Source organism: Globicephala melas, chromosome 2 (assembly GCF_963455315.2).
Source record: "Globicephala melas chromosome 2, mGloMel1.2, whole genome shotgun sequence".
In the NCBI taxonomy this organism is placed as follows: domain Eukaryota; kingdom Metazoa; phylum Chordata; class Mammalia; order Artiodactyla; family Delphinidae; genus Globicephala; species Globicephala melas.
The window spans coordinates 129,818,336-129,840,040 of record NC_083315.2 but is presented as its reverse complement, the minus strand read 5'-3'; the positions used below and the strand labels follow the sequence as shown (position 1 = coordinate 129,840,040).

Sequence of the window (21,705 nt, the reverse complement as noted above, 5' to 3'; positions counted from 1 at the left end):
AAAACATTTTTTTACACAGAAAATTGGCTTTTTCCCCCCTGTTGGTATACAAGTTTGTGAAGTCTAACACATGTACAGTTTTGTGTAAAAACCCCATAAATCAGGACTCACCCTTTCTTTAAATCAAAATATCATTGTAGTAGGTATGGGCTTCAAGTAAATGAAGGTATTTCAGAGTTTATTCCTTTGTGACAATTATTTCCTCATTATGCACCATTAGATAGAACGAATGCAACAGAACTTAAGTTCCAATTCATGGAATCCCAGGATGCATTTTAAAGAAATCACCTCAGAAGAGATATTGAAGCCCAGATACGGAGGCAGTATGGACATCTTTTTCATCTTTTTAAAATTAATTAGAGATGAGTTTGTAAACTTCTATACTCAGGATGTTTTATCTCTCTTAATATGGCTAATGCTGGTAACCCTCAGATCCACTTGCTTGAATGCAGTAGATCTCCGTCAGGTTAACGAAAGGGGAGTAGTTCACATAATCCATCATAGCTACTTCAAAGGTGGATTATTTTTCCTTTGGAGTGCGTTGTAGATACACTCTGCATTCATGTATTTTAGCAGACTTACTTGTCTGGGTGTCTTGTTTAGGTCAATTTAAAAAAAAGAGTTTTTGTTAGTCAGAGTGGCTGGGCCATGGAAGAGACACTTGAGAATATGCTAAGTGGTGGGTGGAAATAAGTCCAGGATTAATACTTAGTCAGAGGGATCTTTGAAACAGGTTATACTGGAGAGGGGTGCATTGACTGTGAATGCTTCCAACATTCCAGGCTTTTCTGAACAAAGCAAGTGGACCAAAGTGTATTTAACGTTGGTTGCCATACTTTGGGTCATTTAGCAACAATTTAAAGTTCTAGCAAGACCAAGACTTTAAAGAAGAAATAGCTCATAGCATTCCATGTTCTTAGAATGGTGCCTACTAGCCAGGATAGAATCTTTTGGTGTTTCTATTCTTTCTTTAGCAGTTGTCCCAGTCTGCTCTGTCAGTGAATGAATGTTTTTCATGTTCTTTTTCTTTTTTCTAATGGTCATAAAACTCAATAAAATTTAGCACAACTGCAGTTCTTTGCCAAATAAAGCGCATTTTGAGCACTTTTGAAAGGTATTTCGTACAAGTATGAGGAATATATTCTTACAGTGCTTTGGAAAAAAAAATCTATGGTAGGACTGGAAGTTGTTGGGACACAGGAAGACTATTTAGAAAGTGTTTTTTGTTTTGTCTTTCATTGCAAAGTAAAGGATACCTCTATCCAAAAACTAGAGAACAAGCAGGCCAGTGTATTTTCTTTTCCCTTGCCTTTTGTATTTTGGTATTTGGTCCAAACCAATCAGAGTCAATGGAGAAAAAATGGAGCTAACATTTGGTTATCTAGTTGTGTGTTGCACTGGAGCTTCAGATGTAAAATGTTTGGAGAATTTTAACTGCAAACCTGGCCTTTTGCTTTGGGGGAATAGCAAGCTCCCTGTCACTGGAAGCATTTAAGCAGTGGTAGGGTAATAGTAATGATCAACATTTACTGGGCATTTACTGTGGGTCGTTTTATCTTGATATCAACTCTTTGAGATGGGAACTACTGTTACTTCTATTTTTGTACTCAGATAGGAAATTGAGGCCTCGAGAAGTTAAAAAGCAGGGGCAATGTCAACAGCTAATAAGTAGCAGAGATGGGATTCCACCCTAGAAGGCCTGACTCCAGAGCCTGCCTGCTATCCACTGTTATACACTACCTCCCCTTGAGGGTGTGTGAGGGAGGGGATTGCTGGGTTGCTCTGAAGATAGCAAGAGAAGGCCTTCAAAGGCTTTCCAGCTCTTAAGAGACCAGGACTTTAAACTGGGTGATATTGTGTGTGAGGCCTACCTTGGTCCTTATATCTACCACCCTCAACAAGGGCCTTTCCATTGCTTCCTATTAGTCTGGCCCTCCACAAAACCAAAGCTGATCATCACCTGAAGCCTAGAGCAGCGAGCTTCAAATTTTAGCATTCATCAAGCACTTTGTGTGTATGTTGCAGAGGCGGGGAGAGGGGTGCGTTTTTAAAAGATTTGGATTCCTATGGTAGGGCCAGAGTTCTGTTTCACTTTGGGAGATAGTGTAGTGGTTACTTATGCAGCCATAGCACATTTTGAAGTACAGCATCAAGCCATTCTTCTTATAAATCAGCACCTGTCTTTTGGTCTTAGTTTAGGTAATAGGACTTTGCTTCGTTTCCAAGGTTCTGCCCTGGGTCCATCAACTGGAGTTCTGCCTTAGACTTTTCCTGAGACTCTATTCTGGTAACATGCCTGGTTCTCTACTTTCTAGAACTGGGCCTGGAATCATACCTGCCAGACTTCCTTCCAGGGATCAGGTTCTGCTGCCTATTGGCAAGCTTATCTGAACAGTCAGGTGGCTTGGATTTCCCAGTATCTTCCTGCCTCTCCTTTGCTGGACTCTTTCCATCCAGTGAAACTTCTTTCACCCGCTGCTGTACCTCCTTAGCTGCCCTGTGGCCTGTCATTGTCGTTGGTAATACCTCCTACTCAATTTCTAAGGTAAGGGTCAGGAGATTTTTAAATCTCCCATTGTCCTGCCTTCTCTTCCTCTGTGGCCTCTAGGTTATAAGCCACCTCTGCTCTGGAGGCATCTTGCATTTCTTTCTGATGTGGGGCTTCTTATCATTCCCTTTGTAATTAGGACATAGATCAGTAGAATATTGGACACAAAGGGTTGTTTGCCTTTGCTGCTTGCTTTCCTTGCTCTGTGAGTGCATTCCTGCCCCTTGAGTTGGCATGGTCTGGCACTGAGCACCACCATAGGTGACATGGAAGTACACAGTTATAATTAGGCAGTGCAGTGCTGGGCTCCAGTGAATGAGAGTGACAACGGACAGCATTCATTAATTCATTCACCAACCCATTCCACAAATAATTATTGAGCATCTACTGTGTGCTGTCTACAGTGCTCAGTACCGGGAATACAAAAGTGAACAAACATGAGCCTGCTCTCAAGGATCTTAACTCTAGTGGGTGGGAGTGAGATAGATACATTCAGTACAGTGAGGTAATTCTTGTGTAGGAGTATGTGGAGTGTCATGGGAACACATACGAGAGACAGTTAACTGAGCAGGGGGTGAGTGGTACCTGAGGGCAGCTTTCCAAAAGAGGGGAGGATAGATTTTTACCTTAAAAATGAATTCCTAGGGTGGGGGGAGAAATGGATTGCCTCAAACCCTTCCTCTTAAGATTTTTGTGTTTTTTTCTTTTGTGATTTAATATCTCTATCTGGCATGTGTCTCTTTGGCCTTTGCAGCCTTTGTGCCTGTTGTTCTTTGTATAATAATTTGTGTCCGAGAGGAGAAACAGTAGCTTATTTTATGTTCTTAGAAGTTTTGCTTTGAAGGCTCAAAAGAAAGAGGTGTGAAAAATCAAATCATCTGGGTTAGAAGCACTTCTGTTTTGTTGGTACCCAAAATTAGGACTCTAAGATTCTTGTGTACTCAGATAATTTTTACAGGAAACAAGGACACATTTGCGTATGAAATGAAAATAGTTATTACAGTGACAAAATATGTAGATCAGATTTCTAGAAACTGAATTCTTTAGTCCAAAACAAATAAGACTAGGCAAATTGGCTAAACAAACAAACAAAAAACTTAGCTCTTGAATATTGCCGTCATCATCTCAAGTATTCTTATCTCTTAGGTGAAAAATATCCATTACTGTTTTGTGATGTTCTGAAATTAAAAGATAGTGTAGGATTTTACATATTCCAAAAGGAAAACACCTAAATTCAGTATTTCAATGAAGTATTCTTAATTTGTTTCCTTACCAACAGATTTTTAAATTATTTTTTTATGGTCAATAACTCTCCCTAAAATATAATCCAAAGTGGTTTATAATGTAAATATTCAGACCAAAGTATAAGGATCTCTTTTCTGCAGCATGCTGTATATTAAAAAAATAAAAATTTTAGTTTAAAAAAATCATAATTTTTTTTTTACTTACTTATAAGCGCTGCTTAATTAATTCTGTTAGGTGTTTGCCTAGTCCCAAATAAACATCTCAGAATTTTAGCTTCACAACTGTTAACAATGTCTGATTATAATATGATTTCCCATTGCCTCTAATTATAACATGATTTAATAGTTTGATTTAGTAAATACAGTTAAGACATTGGTTTTAAGCATTTGAAGATCAGGATTGGCTTTGTGGTTAACTTGCTATCTCAGTGTTGCTAAGGATAAGTCATTTCTAAGTACCATTTCAAATCTATAAAAATTGTCATGGCCAATATTTGAGGGTTGTTAGATCCTTATAATGAGTTATTGTTTCTCTTATAAATTCAATATCACTTCTTTTTATACATTCACCAAGCTAGTCTGTGACCTACACATCCTGTGGGAAACTAAAATAAAGGAAAGACAGAGACAACTGAATTATAAGAATATAGTCTCAGAAAAACCAAGGATGGGAATGCCACTGGGCTTCAGGAAAGATGGTGGAAGTGGGAGCAGGCAAACCCTAGGGAATCCAGCTAGCATAAGTTCTCCATCTCCTATCTCTGCTTCTCTGTGTCTTTAAAAATCTTTCCTCTCTCTGCCAACTGGCTCACGTGGTCCTCAGTTCATGTGATGGAATATGGTCTGAGTTTACTTGTTCACTGGTTTAGTGACGGAGACATTGCTCCTTCTTAGCCTCAATTCCTGATTCCTGGAGAGGGGACCATGACTTGTTTTGGCTTAGATACCCAACCCCGGTCAGCCTTGGGGAGCAGGGTTATAGAGTGGCTGCAGGGGACCAACTCTTTGGGGGTATGTGTGTCATTATGAGCTCAGTACACCCACCCTACAAAAGGTATCCACTGTGTTCCTATAGGTATATAGTAAGAGCAATAGCCTCACTAGATTATGGTCATGTCCCATCTCAGAAAATTATGGGGAGGAGGGAAGCTAGGGGTTGGTTGAGTAAAGGGCTCTTTTATCATAACCATGTAAGGAAAAAACCCTGTTGCGTCTATGACATTTTGATATAATATTCCATTTTCTTTGTAACAGGTTAGTGGTTACTTGGATGATTGTACCTGTGATGTTGAAACCATTGATAAATTTAATAACTACAGGCTTTTCCCAAGACTTCAAAAACTCCTGGAAAGCGACTACTTTAGATATTACAAGGTATTTAAAACAATTTTTTTTTGGTATAGGAACACTTAACGTTTAAATGGGTAATTACATTTTCTTAGGAATCACTAAGCTTCAAAATTGCGCTTATTATTTAAAATTGAGCAAGGCTATATTAGGAAAATGCAGTTCACAAGAATGAACCATATGGTTCTAAAACGACCCATTGGATACTTTTAATTTCAGTAATTGAGTTTTGAACACTAGAGTTAGAACCTAGTTGGTCAAATTGAAGTCAGAACAGAAACTGTTTTATCGTTATCAAAGTCATGAGTTGTTCATAACATTCTAAAACATCAGATTTACTCCAATTAATTTAAAAAGAGAAGTATTTTTGAGAAGAAGCATGACTTTGTTCTGACCTGTATTGTTCTAACAAGTCACTTGTGACATTTTATCTTGAGATATCTATTGAAAGAGTTTAGAAAACCTCATCATTGGAGTATGTAGTTACAATCTGAGTTCACAGTTGTCTGTTAGCTGTTACTTTCATTAAAAGACTGTGAGTTGAAAAAGAAAAAAAAAAGAAGACTGTGAGTTGAGCAGTGATAACATGAGCTACTTTGGCTCCCCGTTGCCATCTGTTCAGAGTCTGTTTAGTAGCAGAGTTTGTCATTTTAACCAAGTCTACCAATTTATTCATACCAGCTACACACTTATACCACCACTGAAATTTGATAGTGGAAGAAATAGAATAATTGTAGCTGATAACATGACCAGGTTATAGTATCATAATTCCACATCTGTCTGTTATAATCTCAAAATTCTTTTATAACTTTTTTCTAATATTTTATTTTACAGGTAAACCTGAAAAGGCCGTGTCCTTTCTGGAATGATATCAGCCAGTGTGGAAGAAGGGATTGTGCTGTCAAGCTTTGTCAATCGGTAAGAACAGTGTATACGTTTAAGAACTGTCACATGTTTTTTTGAATAATTGTGACTTTTGAAAGGGGCCAGTATAACTGAAATAACATTTCAATCCTTAGGTTAAATATAATGTTGTTTAAAATTAACATATTAAAAACCTAAACTTACAAATATAAAACCTATTTTGAATTATTCTGTCTTCATAATAATAGAATTTAAATTTTGTGGTTAATATAATCCTTTGATTTATTACTGAGATTAATAGTTCTTCTGGCTTGATATTTGTTTTTCTTCTTATGTCTTACCCAAAGTTGTGTTTGTGGTATTAAAAAAAAATGAAATTAATTGAGGTACAAATAAAATCTCTCCCTTTTTCTGTGGATGTATTAATTTTCTTCCTTGGGGAGGGTCTGGACAAAACCACTGGCTTTACTTAGGAATTCTCAGATTGGCTGCCCATAGAGGCTGGACTCTCTGTCAGTCGAAAGGCCAGTTATTTATCCCCTTTACAGTGAATCAGAACAATGTTCTTTCACTTCCATTATTAATTGGCCAATGTGAAAAAGAAAAACAGTATCCAGTGTTAGTCTGGGAATAAGAAATGAGCACTCTGGTGGCTAAGTCTTTTTGGAGATCAATTCAGCAAATGTATCCAAACAATAAAAAAGGTACATATCCTTTGACCTAGCAATTCTGCTAAGAATTTCACTAACTAAAATAATTAGATAGATGTCCAAAGATGGCCATAAAGCAATACTGAATATTGTAAAGATGTCAGTTCTGCTGAAATCAGTCTATAAATTTGGCATAGTTTATTATATGAAAAAATTAGAAACCACCTAAATATCTGGTCATAGGAAAAGACTATACATTGACCTAGTTCAGAGTGTAGAAGAGTACACAATAAAGTGATTGTCCCTGTGTGGGTCCTTCCCTTTGGGCAGGTGTAATCTATTTCAGGAATGTACTGAATATACTTAGCATTAGAATAGGACCCTGCAATTTACAGAGCTCTCCCACATACATCATTATCTCTACTCACAGCATCTCTTTGAGGATAGGCAGATAGGTCCTGTGTTATTAAGTGGCCAACACACAACTAAAAACTAGTACCATTTTCCTCTGAAAGAGGAAAGCGCCTTAAAAAATGGTTGATTCCAAGACTGGAACAAGAGATATATAAGATGAACCTGGAGTATCTTGTCATAACAGAAAACAAAAAGTGCTGTTAAAGATTACTGGGGTAATATAAATAAGACACAGGTGCAGATAAAGACACAGGTCAGATAAAAAAGACACAGGTCAGCACTTAGTGGGTCTTCTAGTGGCCAAATGTGGGACAATTTGAGCATTAAAAGGAATAATGGCGGGCTTCGCTGGTGGCGCAGTGGTTGAGAGTCCACCTGCCGATTCAGGGGACGCGGGTTCGTGCCCCGGTCTGGAAAGATCCCACATGGCGCAGTGGTTGGAAGTCCGCCTGCCGATGCTAGGGGACAAGGGTTCGTGCCCTGCTCCGGGAGGATCCCGCGTGCCGCGGAGCGGCTGGCCCCGTGAGCCATGGCCGCTGAGCCTGCGCGTCCGGAGCCTGTGCTCTGCAACGGCAGAGGCCACAACAGTGAGAGGCCCGCATACTGCAAAAAAAAAAGAAAAAAAAAAGGAATAATGGCTAAGTGGCTATTTTTACATTTCCGTGCTGTAATATAACATGTGTATAATCCATAGCATAACTTGTTGGATTTTTTGTTTACTTTTTTTTTTCCTTTTTTTTCCTTTTTGGGTTCGCGGGCCTCTCACTGTTGTGGTCTCTCCCGCTGTGGAGCACAGGCTCCGGACGCACAGGCCCAGCGGCCATGGCTCACGGGCCCAGCCGCTCCGCGGCACGCGGGATCCTCCCGGAGCAGGGCACGAACCCTTGTCCCCTAGCATCGGCAGGCGGACTTCCAACCACTGCGCCACCAGGGAAGCACGGATTTTTTGTTTACTTTTAAGAAATATCATAAAGACTGACTAACTATTCTCAGTTAAAAAATAACCTGTTAACTTCAGTAATTTGTTCTGTGAATTTTTCTTATAAATCATAGAGCTTTAAAATATTTTTTCAGAAGATAGAATAAATGTCATCTAAAAGCATTTAAAATTTTTTTTAGGATGAAGTTCCTGATGGAATTAGATCTTCAAGCTACAAGGTATGTACATATACTTATTAACGTGTCTAGTATTGAGCAAAAACTAAAAAAATTCACTTCCCCTGCCAGCTACTACCCCACTTCTCTGGTCCCCTTTGCAGTGAAACCCCTTGAAAGTTATTTGTACTCAGTGGCTGTAATTCTTTTGTTTCTTTTCTTTAACCCTTTATTAAAGAAAGCTTGAAAGGTAAAAGTAGAGGGGAGAAAACAAAATAAAACATGTGTACCCATCACGCAGCTTTAGCAATTACCAATATGTGGTCAATCTTGTTTCATTTGTACCTCCCATTCCATTCTCCCAGTTATTTCAAAGCCAATCTGAGATAACTCATTTTGTTTACAAATACTTCATATACATCTCGAAGACAAAAAGCACTAAAAAAGCCCCACATAACCAAAGTCAGGGTTCCAATTTCTCTAGTTGTTTCATATGTGCCTTAATAGTTGATTTAAAACAGGATTCAAACATATTCCACACATTGCGCTTGGTTGATGTCTCTATGTCTCTCTCTCTCTCTTCTTAAATAAATTAAAAAATTTATAATAGTTTTAGGTTTACAGAAAAATTGTAGAGATAGTACAGTTTTTCCGTATATTCCATACCCAGTTTCCTCTATAATTAACATCTTACATTAGTATGGGGCATTTGTTACAATTAACGAACCAATTTTGACATGTTATCACTAATTAAAGTCCATAGTTCATTCAGATTTCCCTTAGTTTTCCACCTAATGTCCTTTTTCTGTTCCAGGATCCCATCCTGGAAACCATATTATATTTAGTTGTCATGTCTCCTTAGGCTCCTCTTGGCTGTGACGGTTTCTCAGACTTTCCTTGTTTTCGATAAGGTGTTTCAGAGGAGTACTGGTCAGGTATTTTGTGGAGTGTCCCTCCATTGGGATTTGTCAGATATTTTTCTCATGATTAGACTGGGGTTATGTATTTTTGGAAAGAAGACCACAGAGGTTAAAAAAGAAACAGTGCCATTTCATCACATCCTATATCAAGGGTACATACGATCAACATGACTTATCACTGTTAATGTTAACCTTGATCACCTGGCTGCGGTATTTTTTGTCAGCTTTCTCCACTGCAGATTTATTCTTTTTTTGCCCTTTCCATACTTTATTCTTTGGAAGGAAGTTACTAGGCGCCGCCCACATTTTAGGAGTGCTTCATCTCCTTGAGGGTATAAATTGTTTGGAATTCTTCAGTGTGAGAGATTTGTTATCTTTTCCCTCCATTTCCTTATTTGTTCAATCATTTCTTTGTCTTGTGGGTATTTATTTTCTATCGTGGATTATAACCTAGTACTCCTTTATTTTGTTGTTCATATCGTTTCAGTTTTCACACTTGGGAGCTGTTTCAGTTGGCTCCTGTGTCCCTTTGACATACCCCCATCACTTTTTTTTTTCCCTTTTGATAGCACTTCTTTATTTTCTGGTTCTACTTGAACATTTCCTGCTCTTAAGTCTCTTTTAATCTAGATTCATTCCCCACCCCACTGCCCTTTTTCTTTCTTTGCCACTTATGTGTTGAAGGAAATGAATCAATATCCTATAGAATTTCCCACATTATGTATTTAGTGATTGTATCCCTGTGATGTCATTTAACATATCACTCTCTTCATTTTCCATAAACTGGTAGTTAAGTATTATAGCTTATCAGAGTCAGATTCCCCTTTAAAATTACTTATTTTCTGCTTTATTGAGGTACAGTTGACTAATAAAATTGTAAGATGTTTATAGTGTACATTGTGATGATTTGATACATGCATACATTTTGAAAGGATTCCTCTCATTTAGTTAATTAACTCATCCATCATCTCACATATTTATCTTTTTTTTTTTTTTGGTGAGATCATTTAAGTTCTACTCTCAGCAAATATAAATGATACAACAACAATGATACATCAACTGTGGTCACCATGTTACACATTAGATCCTCAGACCTTATTCATCTTTATAGCTGAAAGTCTGTACCCTTTTACCAACCTCTCCCTGATTTCCCCACCTCCTTGCCCCTGGCAACCACTTTTCTACTCTCTGTTTCTATGAGTTTGACCTTTTTTTTGTTTCTACATATAAGTGATACCGTGCAGTATTTGTCTTTCTCTGTCTGGCTTATTTCATTTAGCACAGTGCCCTCAAGGCCCATCCATGTTGTAGCAAATGGCAGGATTTCCTTCCTTCTCATGGCCGGATAATATTTCATCATATATATATATCTCACATCTTCTTTTTATATTCAACCATTGACGGACAGATTGTTTACATATCTTGACTATTGTGAATAATGCTGCAATGAATATGGGAGTGCAGATATCTCTTTGATATCCTGTTTTCATTTCCTTGCGATATATACCCAGAAATGGGATTGCTCGGGCATTTGGTAGTTCCATTTTTAATTTTTTGAGAAACCTCTATGCTGCTTTTCATAGTGGTTGCACCAGTTTACATTCCCACCAACAATGCACAATAGTTGCCTTTTCTCTTCATCCCTGCCAATGCTGGTTATCTTGTCTTTTTGGTGATGGCCATTCTAACAGGTGTGAGGTGATGTCTCATGGTTTTGATTTGTATTTCCCTAATGATTAGTGATGCTGAGCACTTTTTCAGGTACCTCATTTGTATGTGTTCTTTGTAAAAATGTCTTTGCAGTTCCTCTGCCCAGTTTTTAATTGAATTGTTTGATTTTTTGCCATTAAGTTGTGTGAGTTCTTTAATATATTTTGGATATTAACCTCTTACCAGATAACTGATCTGCATATTTTTCTCCCATTCTGTAGGCTGCCCTTTCATTTTGTTATTGGTTTCCTTTGCCGTGCGGAAGGTTTTTAGTTTGACGTAGTCCCAATTTGTTTATTTTTGCTTTTGTTGCCTTTGCTTTTGGTGTCAAATCCAAAATACCTTTGCTAAGTCCGGTACCAAGGAGCTTATCCTCTATGTTTTCTTATGGGTTCAGGTCTTAAGTTTAAGCCTTTAATCCATTTTGAGTTGATTTTTGCACATGGGGTAAAAAAGGGGTTAGTTTCATTCTTTTGCATGTGGTGCCCTGTAGTTAGATATTAAGGCTTATCAGATTCAGATTAATTTTTTGATATATATTCATTAGAGTTCCTGTGTACTTACAATTGCATCACATAATGTCTGGTTTCCTCTTTTTTTTCATGATGTTAAGACTGATCTTTAGGGTCATTATGCGTCCATTATAATGTTCCCTACTCGCTTTTTACCTGAAGGTTTTAGCAGCCTTGATGATTATTACTAGTTGCGTTATTTCATTAGGGGTTTGAAAATATTGATATTCTAATTTTATCATTTTTCCTATACTAACTATCCATTATTATTGTATAAAGACCTTTTCTTGTCAACTCTTTGGATGCCTTGAAATACAGTTTATATAGAACACATAGAATAAATGCTTCATTCTTTTCCTTTGTTTACCAGTTTTCAGAATAATTATGAGTTGATGCCCCAGCACCCTCCAAAGTTGCCCAATAAGGTTTTTATTTTTAAGTATTAATATGAACTTAAGTTTTGACATATTTAATGTATTGGAATCTTCTCTAGTCATTTAGTCATTATTTGTTTCAATACTTGAGTTCCATCTTTGGCCATGAGAAGCTCCTTCAAGTTAGGAATTGTTGCCTTTTGAGATGATCCTAGTAGTCTTAGTAGATTTTTTTGCTTTCCATTATGAAAAGATGTCCTAGGCTTAGTTTGTACCTTTCATGCTTCAGTCTTGGAATTAACCACTTTTCTATGGAACGCTTAGCTCTTTTAGTGAGAAATGGTGTTTAGTGATCATAACCTGAGCCATTGCGGTGCTAATTCTTACTGGGTTGTCATTGTTTCGAGGGCTTTTTGGTGAACAAATTCAATGTTTGATTACAGGGTTTTAAAATACACCCAGAATCTTACAATCTTTATTGCTACTGCTGTATTTCAAGTCATTATCACTTTTTGTCTGGATTATGGCAGTAGCCTCTTAAACGGTCTGCCTACTTCTAACCATGCTCTCTATATTAGTCTGTTCTAAAGACAGCAGCCAGAGTGATTTTTTTCCAATAAATTTATTTATTTATTTAGTTAGTTAGTTTTGGCTGTGTTGGTTCTTCGTTGCCGCCCTTGGGCTCTCTCTAATTGCAGCGAGTGGGGGCTACTCTTCATTGTGGTGCACAGGCTTCTTTCTCATTGTGGTGGCTTCTCTTGTTGAGGAGCACGGGCTCTAGGGTGTGCGGGCTTCAGTAGTTGTGGCTCGTGGGCTCTAGGGTGTGCGGGCTTCAGTAGTTGTGGCTCGTGGGCTCTAGAGCGCAGGCTCAGTAGTTGCGGCGCATGGGCTTAGTTGCTCCGCGGCATGTGGGATCTTCCCACACCAGGGCTCGAACCCGTGTCCCCTGCATTGACAGGTGGATTCTTAACCACTGCGCCACCAGGGAAGCCCCAGAGTGATTTTTTTTTTAAACAAAGAAATCAGATTGTATCTCTCCTCTGTTTAAAGTGTCCCATCTCCCTTGGAGTAAAATCCAAAGCCTTTATTTAGTAACAAGAGCAAATAAAGTGACCATATGCCAAGGTTTGCCTGGGACAGAACCAGTTTATGCTTGTTGTTCTGACATCCTGTCTGATTTATTATTTGGCTCGAGTTTTAAATTTTTTAAATAAAATATTAACAGTTGCATTAAAATAAGTTAGGATAGATTTGGTTGACCAAATGCTTTGTATTTCTAGCTTCCTCTGTTGTCTTCTCTCTTATATAATATTTCAGATGTATGTACACTAAAGACTTCTTACTTCAACACAAACATGACCAATAATATCTTGTCCTTCCTCTCCTGACCTTTTCTAGATGTCAGGATACTAAACCTTTCTTTCAAAGACAACATCCTAGGTGACTACTGATAAAATAATTTCAGTCAGTCACAAATGGCTGGGGACAGCTAACTCCTTACAGTCTTTTTTTTTTTTTTTAACATCTTTATTGGAGTATAATTGCTTTACAATGGTGTGTTTCTGCTGTATAACAAAGTGAATCAGTTATACATATACATATATCCCCATATCCCCTCCTTCTTGCATCTCCCTCCCACCCTCCCTATCCTACCCCTTTAGGTGGTCACAAACCACTGAGCTGATCTCCCTGTGCTCTGTGGCTGCTTCCCACTAGCTATCTATTTTACATTTGGTAGTGTATATCTGTCCATGCTACTCTCTTACTTCGTCCCAGCTCACCCTTCCCCCTCCCTGTGTCCTTACAGTCTTGGCAAGTGGGGGGAGAAGCATTGGCCACTGCTATGCTGCTGGTTTTGGAGTTAGCAGCCATTTGTACTGTGGTATGTGTCCTACCTGTGATATATCTTAAGCTGCCAAGCTGCCATTTGACTGGTCAGTGAAAAACCTGGGAAATTATAGGTTAGGCTTATGAGAAGTATGTATGGGAAACAGAGGATGAGCAATCCTGCATACAGAGAGTAGTCCTTTATAGTGGCTTTATCCTTTATTGCATAGTGCAAATCAACCACTTATTACTATTTAGTACTTTTAAAATTTTACAATGAATCCTTTTGCCTGAAATAACTGAAAGAGGAAAAAGGAAATACATGTTTAATGAAAAATGAAGTACTGAATTTCCATTTCTTAGAACAGTTGATGATGACATATAACTTGCACAAAGGTCATCGTTTACCCTCCATAAGGGCCATGGAAGTATCACTGATCATATGAAAATCCAAACACACAGATCTGCTGACACAGCCTTAGCATCTACTTTGTAAGTTAGTGTTTGTTTTAAGAAGACTGCGTTTAAGATAACAATTTGACACGTGTAGCTGGAGACAGTGCATTTACATATCATTCTGGGATATGTGATTTTTCATTTAGACTAAATAACTGTTCTAAATTAAATTTTTCTGATATTTTATTATGAAAATTTTCATGCATACAGCAAAGTTGAAGGAATTTTCCTAAGAATACTCTTATACTAATCACCTAGATTCTTCCATTAACATTTTCATAAACTCACTTTACCACATATCTGTCCATCTGTTGATCCTTCTAGCCATCCATTAAACCATCTTATTTTTTTGATTCATTTCAAATAAATGGTGAGCATCAGTACACATTGCCCTCACTATATGTCATTAACTAGATATATACATAACTGGAAGTATATCATTAAGTAGAGTCCAATATTTGCTTACGTGTATGTTTCATAAAATTAATATACAATGAAGTGCACAAATCTTAAGTGTGCATTTGTTAAATACATACACCTGTGTAACTTAGGCTTGTGTTTCAATATAGAACGTTACTGTTACCCTAGGAAGTTGCTTCATACTCTGTCCCAGTCAATCCATACTCCTTCCCCAGAGGCAACCACTGTTCTGCACTTTTTCCACCTTAGATCTAAACTAATTTTGCTCATTTTTGATTCCGCATTTTCTTATTCATACACAGAGTGAAGTCATAGCTATTAATGTGTTGGCTCCAGTGCAGAGCTTTGCACGTAATTAGATGATGCCATTATCAGCTGTTTCCAATAGAAAATCATTTAATTCCAAAAATTGTTTGATTTTTTCATTCAGTTGACGGACTCAAAGTAAAACTTTCGGAAGTTCATTCTGTTGAAGGAAAACACTTGTCACTGAATGTTAGTATAAATTCATTTAAAGTTCAAAATTGAAGACAAAGGGTTTGTTTTGTGGTGATAATACAACTACAGATTTTGATAAAAAACAATGTCCTGGTAAAAAAAAAATGTCCTTACTAAATCAAGAAATCTTTGGAGCAGAAATGAATTTGTAATTGGTTGAGGTACATACATAATTCATAATTGCCTCCAAACATGCTGTGATATCTTACCACTTAAGATAGAAGTGGTAATTGCCAAAATATGTAGGTTTTTGTTTTTATATATACACTAAGTAATGACTATAAAGTTTTGAAATGAAGATGATGCTGAAGAGAATATTACTTTAGCATGGCATTAGGACTTTCTTTGCTGTCCACCATCAATCCAATTTTTTAAATGTTTGAGCCTTTGAAGAGCTATTTTGTAAAATAACCCAAGAGTCCTTCTAGGGTGTTGATTGATTTTTAATAAATGAGCCCTCTAAATGTTGGTTGCATTTTCAAAATCAGTAGAAAATCATTATTCCAAGTATGAATTAATGGAATGCTTAAAGAAAAGAACAAAACAAATGTCAGCTTTTGAAGGTTTAGCAAGTTGCACTTATTATAACAAAGCTTGTAAACAAAGACCTTAACTATTTATTCCTATGAAAACGAGGGAGGAATTGTACACATTAAGTGAGGAAAGCTCAAATGGTATACTAGATTAAATTCTGAAATTTTACAATTGTATTTTGGAGAATCTCCCCTTGTGGGAAGAGTCTCCTCTTGTTGAATGCTCGCTTTTAGCTGGATAGATTTATATTCTGACCTGAAATGGAATGAAATTGAGAAGGCTTACAATTTCATAGCATCTCTATTTGGCAAAACATTTAAAATAATTTAAAAAATCAAGACAACTTATTTGATGAGTTTTGTCTTAGAATATTTACTGAAGAAATTTACTTTAGAGGCAAAGAATAGAACTGCGAAAATATGTGGGCTAAAACATTTTCATATATTTACCTGTAGAGAATATTTTCTCAATTAAAAATTATACCTGCAGGGAAGAGTCAGTTGAAGGTATGGATTATTTCAGATTAACCTTAAAATTAACTTTGAAGACGATTGTGGGCAATTTTATGAAACATTGAAAATAATAAGCATATTGGAAAAATTATTTTTCTTCAGAAAAAATGCCAATGGACATAGTTTTGAGACAGACGTGACTTACAAAGCTGATTAAATTATTAAGTTGGAACTAAGGAAAGTTATTTTGTTTAACTTATGTTTTAATATTCAGGTAATTATAATGATAAAGTTAAAAAAATTTTGTTTTAAATATACATAGGTATATTAAAATACATAGGTATATGTTATCTTTTGAACAATTTTGATAAGTATTTTTAACTTTTTATTTTGAAATAATGTCTAACTTATAGAAAAGTAGCAATATTAATATAAAGGCATTTTGCACACTTTTTATAAACATTCACTAATCTTTAATATTTTGCCTCATTTGTTTTAGCATGCTTTTTTTTTTCTTTTTTTTTTTTGCGGAATGTGGGCCTCTCACTGTTGTGGCCTCTCCCGTTGCGGAGCACAGGCTCTGGACGCGCAGGCTCAATGGCCATGGCTCACGGGCTCAGCCGCTCCGGGGCATGCGGGATCTTCCCGGACCGTGTCTCCTGCATCAGCAGGTGGACTCTCAACCACTGAGCCACCAGGAAAGCCCAGCATGCTTTTTGTATATACATATTCTTATTGTTTTCTGAAACATTTGAGAGTACGCTGAATACATCATATCTCTTTACGCATTAATACTTAATTATGTATAAAAGAATTTCATTTTTGAAAGTAGTTTTTGAATTGAACTGTCTTTAGGTCGACCAGTATAATGAAACAACGTTGTAATTCAGTACATAAGCGTTTCAAAAAATTGTATCATTTCAGTTATTTTAGTGTTCCCTTTTATCCTCAAAAGAGTCCTAGTCTGAACAGTCATTTGTGTGGTCATCCTAACAATAAGGACATAATAGGCACTCAGTTAATATTTGTTGAGTGATTGAATTTGTGGCCTCCTGCTTCCAATGTTGTCTTTTAGCTGTATGGTGGTGATGACTTTTGTGTTGTGAAATCTCATGATCCACACTCACTTCCCCTGTGCCATGTACACAGCTAGCAGAATATATATAGTGACTTAGACATTGAGAAGAAATATGGTTGTTAAAGAATATATTTTAAGCACCTAAAGATATTGGAATACTTTTTATAAGATCTGGTAGGTTCCAGGGCATTTTTAGAATCATGGCATTTAGAGCTGAAATGGATCGTAGACACACAAGATCTAGCCCAACCACGTATTTTATGGAAGAGAAAACCGATGCTGACAGTTAGGTCATTAGGAAAGTGGGACATTGCTCCATGACTCCTTGCCAAGTTGATTTCTTTAACCTCAAAGATTTTCTTAATGGACATTTTGATAATGAGTTATCAGACTATAAACTATTCTTTATTTTGTCAACATAATAGTAAATCGTGTTTGCCAACAAGACAAAGGGCAAAGACTTTTATTTTTTAGCTCCAGGAGGAATGTGGGGCTAATTTTTTTTTTTTGCGGTACACAGGCCTCTCACTGTTGTGGCCTCTCCCGTTGCGGGGCACAGGCTCCGGACGCGCAGGCTCAGCGGCCATGGCTCACGGGCCCAGCCGCTCTGCGGCATGCAGTATCTTCCCGGACCGGGGCACAAACCTGTGTCCCCTGCATCGGCAGGCAGACTCTCAACCACTGCGCCACCAGGGAAGCCCTTTTTTTTAAGTTTTGAAGCCAGGGGGATGGTGCTAGGTATAAAAGAACCCCAAATTCCTTTGAAATTCTTTTTTAAAAGTTTTAAAAATGCAATCAGTTGAATTCTATTTATTTCCCTTTTGTTTTAGTATTCTGAAGAAGCCAATAATCTCATTGAAGAATGTGAGCAAGCTGAACGACTTGGAGCTGTGGATGAATCTCTAAGGTTTGGGGGTTTTTTTGCAGTAGTATTTTATGCTTTTTCATGTGAAATGTTAACTTAAGAAAAAGAATACCTCTATTTCTTTTCTTTGTTTAAAGTGAAGAAACACAGAAGGCTGTTCTTCAGTGGACCAAGCATGATGATTCCTCAGACAACTTCTGTGAGGCTGATGGTATAACATTTTTTTTATACTATACATATTAAGATTGTGCCTAAGGAAAAGAAATTCTTTTAAAATAATTTAAAAAATTATTTCTAACAGTTTGGCAGTTCCCCAAAAAGCTAAACACAGAATTACCGTATGACTTAACAGTTCAACTCCTCAGCATATACCCCAAAATACTGAAGACAGGGAAGCAGATACTTGTACACCCATGTTCACAGCAGCATTATTCACAACAGCCAAAAGGTGGAAACAACCCAAGTATCCATCAGCAGATGAATGTATGAACAAAGTGTGGTATACACGTACAATGGAATACTATTCAGCCATAAAAAGAAATGAAGTTCTGGTACATGCTGCAATATGGATAAACATTGAAAACATTAAGATAAATGAAATAGGCCAGACACAAAAGGACAAATATTTTATGATTCCACTTATATGATATATATAGAGTAGGCAAATTGATAGAGGCAGTAAGTAGATTTGAGGTTACCAGGAGTTAGGGGGAGGGGAGAATGGGGAGTTATTGGTTAATGGTTACAGAGTTTCTGTTTGAGGTCATAGAAAAGTTTGGAAACAGCAATGATGGTTGCATAACATTGTGAATGTATAAAATTAATGCCATTGAATTGTGCTCTTAAACATGGTTAAAATGGCAAATTTCATGTTATGTATATTTTACCACAATAAAACAATTTAAAAAGAAAACCCAGTTTCTGGAAAAGAAAAATTTACCTCCTGAGTTTTGCAGTTCTGTGTACTTAGTAATATATATAATTTTTGTGATATGTACAGGTATTTTGCATAAATAGATAAAAGGTAGAGATTGCAAAAACCTGCTTTTGATATATTGGCCTTGGATTGTTAAATGTTTTCCTTAATGATGGGCTGTGTTATTTTTGGAAGAGAGAAAAATGAACCATGAGTTATGTCTGTGACATCTAAAACTAAGCCAGAGCTCTGGTATGATTAAAATCTAGGAGCCCTAGAACTCATTAGAACCATTTGATTTATGGATTTATTTATTTAGATTTATAGATTCTCCTAGTCTTCCTTTTTTTTAGTATCTTCTTTTTTGTAAGTTTGTTAGCCTTTTAACTGGCTAAACAAAATTAAACCAAATTGAGTTTTTGTATCCTTCTTTGGTTCTTTTGGAACAGATTAATGATCTTCTAAAAAATCAGTGAAAAGAACAGTATAGATCATTTTAATTATAAGCAAAAGATTAATCTTGCAACACCCCTTCCCCCCAGCAAAAAGAGGGAAGAAAAAGGGAAAGTACTTATTTTTAATTTGTGGCTTCATTTTGGGAAAAAAAGATACATATGCTTTCCTTAATAAAAACCATGACCATATTTTGGCAGATACATATCTATAATCCTTTATTCCTAATTCTCAAATCTGAAAACTTTGAAAAATGAACATTTTTCTCCTTAAATTTAGTACAGTTTCATTCAGTGTGAATATTCATGTTTTTACTGCATGTTTATATTCATGTTTTTATGTGTTTGATTAAAGGTTGCTGTCCCAGTCCCTGCTAGAATAATGTTGAACATATGTTGCATGTACTGTATTACCTTTCTAAAATCTGAAAAGTTCTGATTTCCAAAATACATTTGGTCCCAAGGGTGTTGGGTAAAGAACTGTAGACTTATATCTAGCTTTAGGCCAGTAAAGAAAGGGGGATAAAATGCTCTCCCAACCCTAACTTTGCCATCTTTTCTGCAAGGATTCTTTGGCTTAAACATTGCTATGTGAGATAAAATTCAACTTATAACATGCAGCATAATTTTTTTAGGCCTGCAGTGTTAGAGAAAGAATGGTACTACTTTAACCAAAGTATCCTTTTAAGACTACATGCTTACATTTGTGTCACAAATCAATAAGTCACTCCTTATATGGTGGAGTTCTGTTATCTTGGGTGAATAACTTGTCCATTTATATTTGTTTCTTCTGTTAAAGGAGGGTAAATATTAAAAAAAAATGGACAGCTTTGTAAGGAATAAATAATGTATGTAAATGGTAGGTAGAGGATAGAAGGTATTTTGTAAATCCTAATTAGAAATTTGAGCTTTTGTTATCTGGCAAAATAAGGTTATAGTAACCTTTTTTTTAGTAAAGTTGGGAGAGAGTAAGTATTTGTTGTAAGTAAAATTATGTCAACTAATGTTTATCTCTAATGAGGCAAGATATTAAAAATTTAATCATTCCTTGGTGATTAGTTTTCTGTCTTAAAGTACTTGATGCTGAGTGTTATTTATATATATATTTTAAGAGTCAGAGTTATTTTTTATGAATTTATTATAGTTTGCTATACTGAGGTAATACCTATAGTATTAATTGAGATGAACAGAGATATCTGTTCCTGAACTATGTGATTCCATGCAGATTGTTTTTTAAATTTTTATTTTTACTTCTAGTTATTTTAATTGCTACTTCTGCCTTGGACTCTCAGTTATTTCTAGGTGCTGTCACTGGGCTGTTTATAGAAGCAAATTTTCCCCTAATTTATGACTCTAATGAACTGTGAATTGGGATAAAAATAACCAAGCATAGTTTTATCTTTGTTTTTTAAATGAGAAGTAGGTACTCTAGAGAGCTTGATGGAGTCTTGTGTAAGCATCTTTCTGCTCAGAGTTTTGTCATCTACTTTGGTTGCTTTGGGGCCATTTTCACTCACTTCCTCATTCTTTGTTGGTTCATACTGTTAAGCTTTATCGATGAGTCCGGTATTACTGTGTTATTAACTAATTCCCCAAAGCCACTGAGGACCAGGGGCCATAATTTTTTGGTTTTATTTTAAAGTTATAACACATTATACAAATTTATAGAACATATGAGAAACCAATATCCCACCAATTTTGGTATGTTTTCCATATATCTCTGTAATTAACTTTTCTATAATGCCTTATCTTTTCATTTTATTAGACAGCCTTTGTACTTAACAGTTCTGTTGACTGTAAAATGGTCTATTAAGTTATATCATAATACCAATGCCATAGTTAATATTTATTATACTCTTACTGTTGTGCTAAGCACTCTGCACATATAAACTTCTTTACGTCTCACAGTAATGCTATGAGTATTATCTCCATTTTACAAATGAGGGCACCAAGGCATAGAGAATTTATATAACTCGACCAGGGTACCGAAGTGAATAAGTAGTGGGTCCTGGATTTCTAACCCAGGCAGGGACCGCTCCAGGGACCGTGCTCTGCTCTGTTGGACACTTAGGTTGCTTCTGATTTTCCCTTTTATAAATAATGCTGATACAAATATCATCCTGCTTATAACTTTTTGAATATTTAGGATTATACCTTTGGGGCAGCTTTGTAGTGGATCCTGATGGTGGTCATGTAAGAAGGAAGTATTTGGTAACAAACTGTATGGTACTAATATGTCTTCATTTACCTCAGTTACTGATGAACTCATCACATTGTGGTTAATGTGATGAGAGATGTATGGTATATTCTTTGCCTGGACAGCTTATAAGAATTGAATTACTATGTTCCTTCAATTCTAAAATTCACATATTCCTATTTTTTTTTTTTACCATTTCTAAAACCAAGAGGCTTTTGTAAACAGTGTGTAATTTAATGTGGCTGTGTTTGTTCCTTCTTTTCCCTTCTTTTTAGGATTTCTCCTAAAAAGGTGTTTTTAAATCCTAGACGCATTGTTACATTTGTGGTGCC

At 36.4% G+C, this 21,705-nt stretch overlaps 1 protein-coding gene across 2 annotated transcripts in view; it reads left to right on the top strand.

Moving 5' to 3' along the window:
* The window catches only part of ERO1A (endoplasmic reticulum oxidoreductase 1 alpha), a 44,452-nt gene that overhangs the window by 3,730 nt on the left and 19,017 nt on the right, over nt 1-21,705 (top strand). For both annotated transcript variants that reach the window (XM_030854985.2, XM_030854983.2), the window contains exons 2-6: nt 5,047-5,166; nt 5,974-6,057; nt 8,187-8,225; nt 17,774-17,850; nt 17,946-18,019. In XM_030854985.2, coding sequence (XP_030710845.1) covers nt 5,047-5,166; nt 5,974-6,057; nt 8,187-8,225; nt 17,774-17,850; nt 17,946-18,019 — 394 coding nt within the window. The remainder of the gene's footprint in view (nt 1-5,046; nt 5,167-5,973; nt 6,058-8,186; nt 8,226-17,773; nt 17,851-17,945; nt 18,020-21,705) is intronic.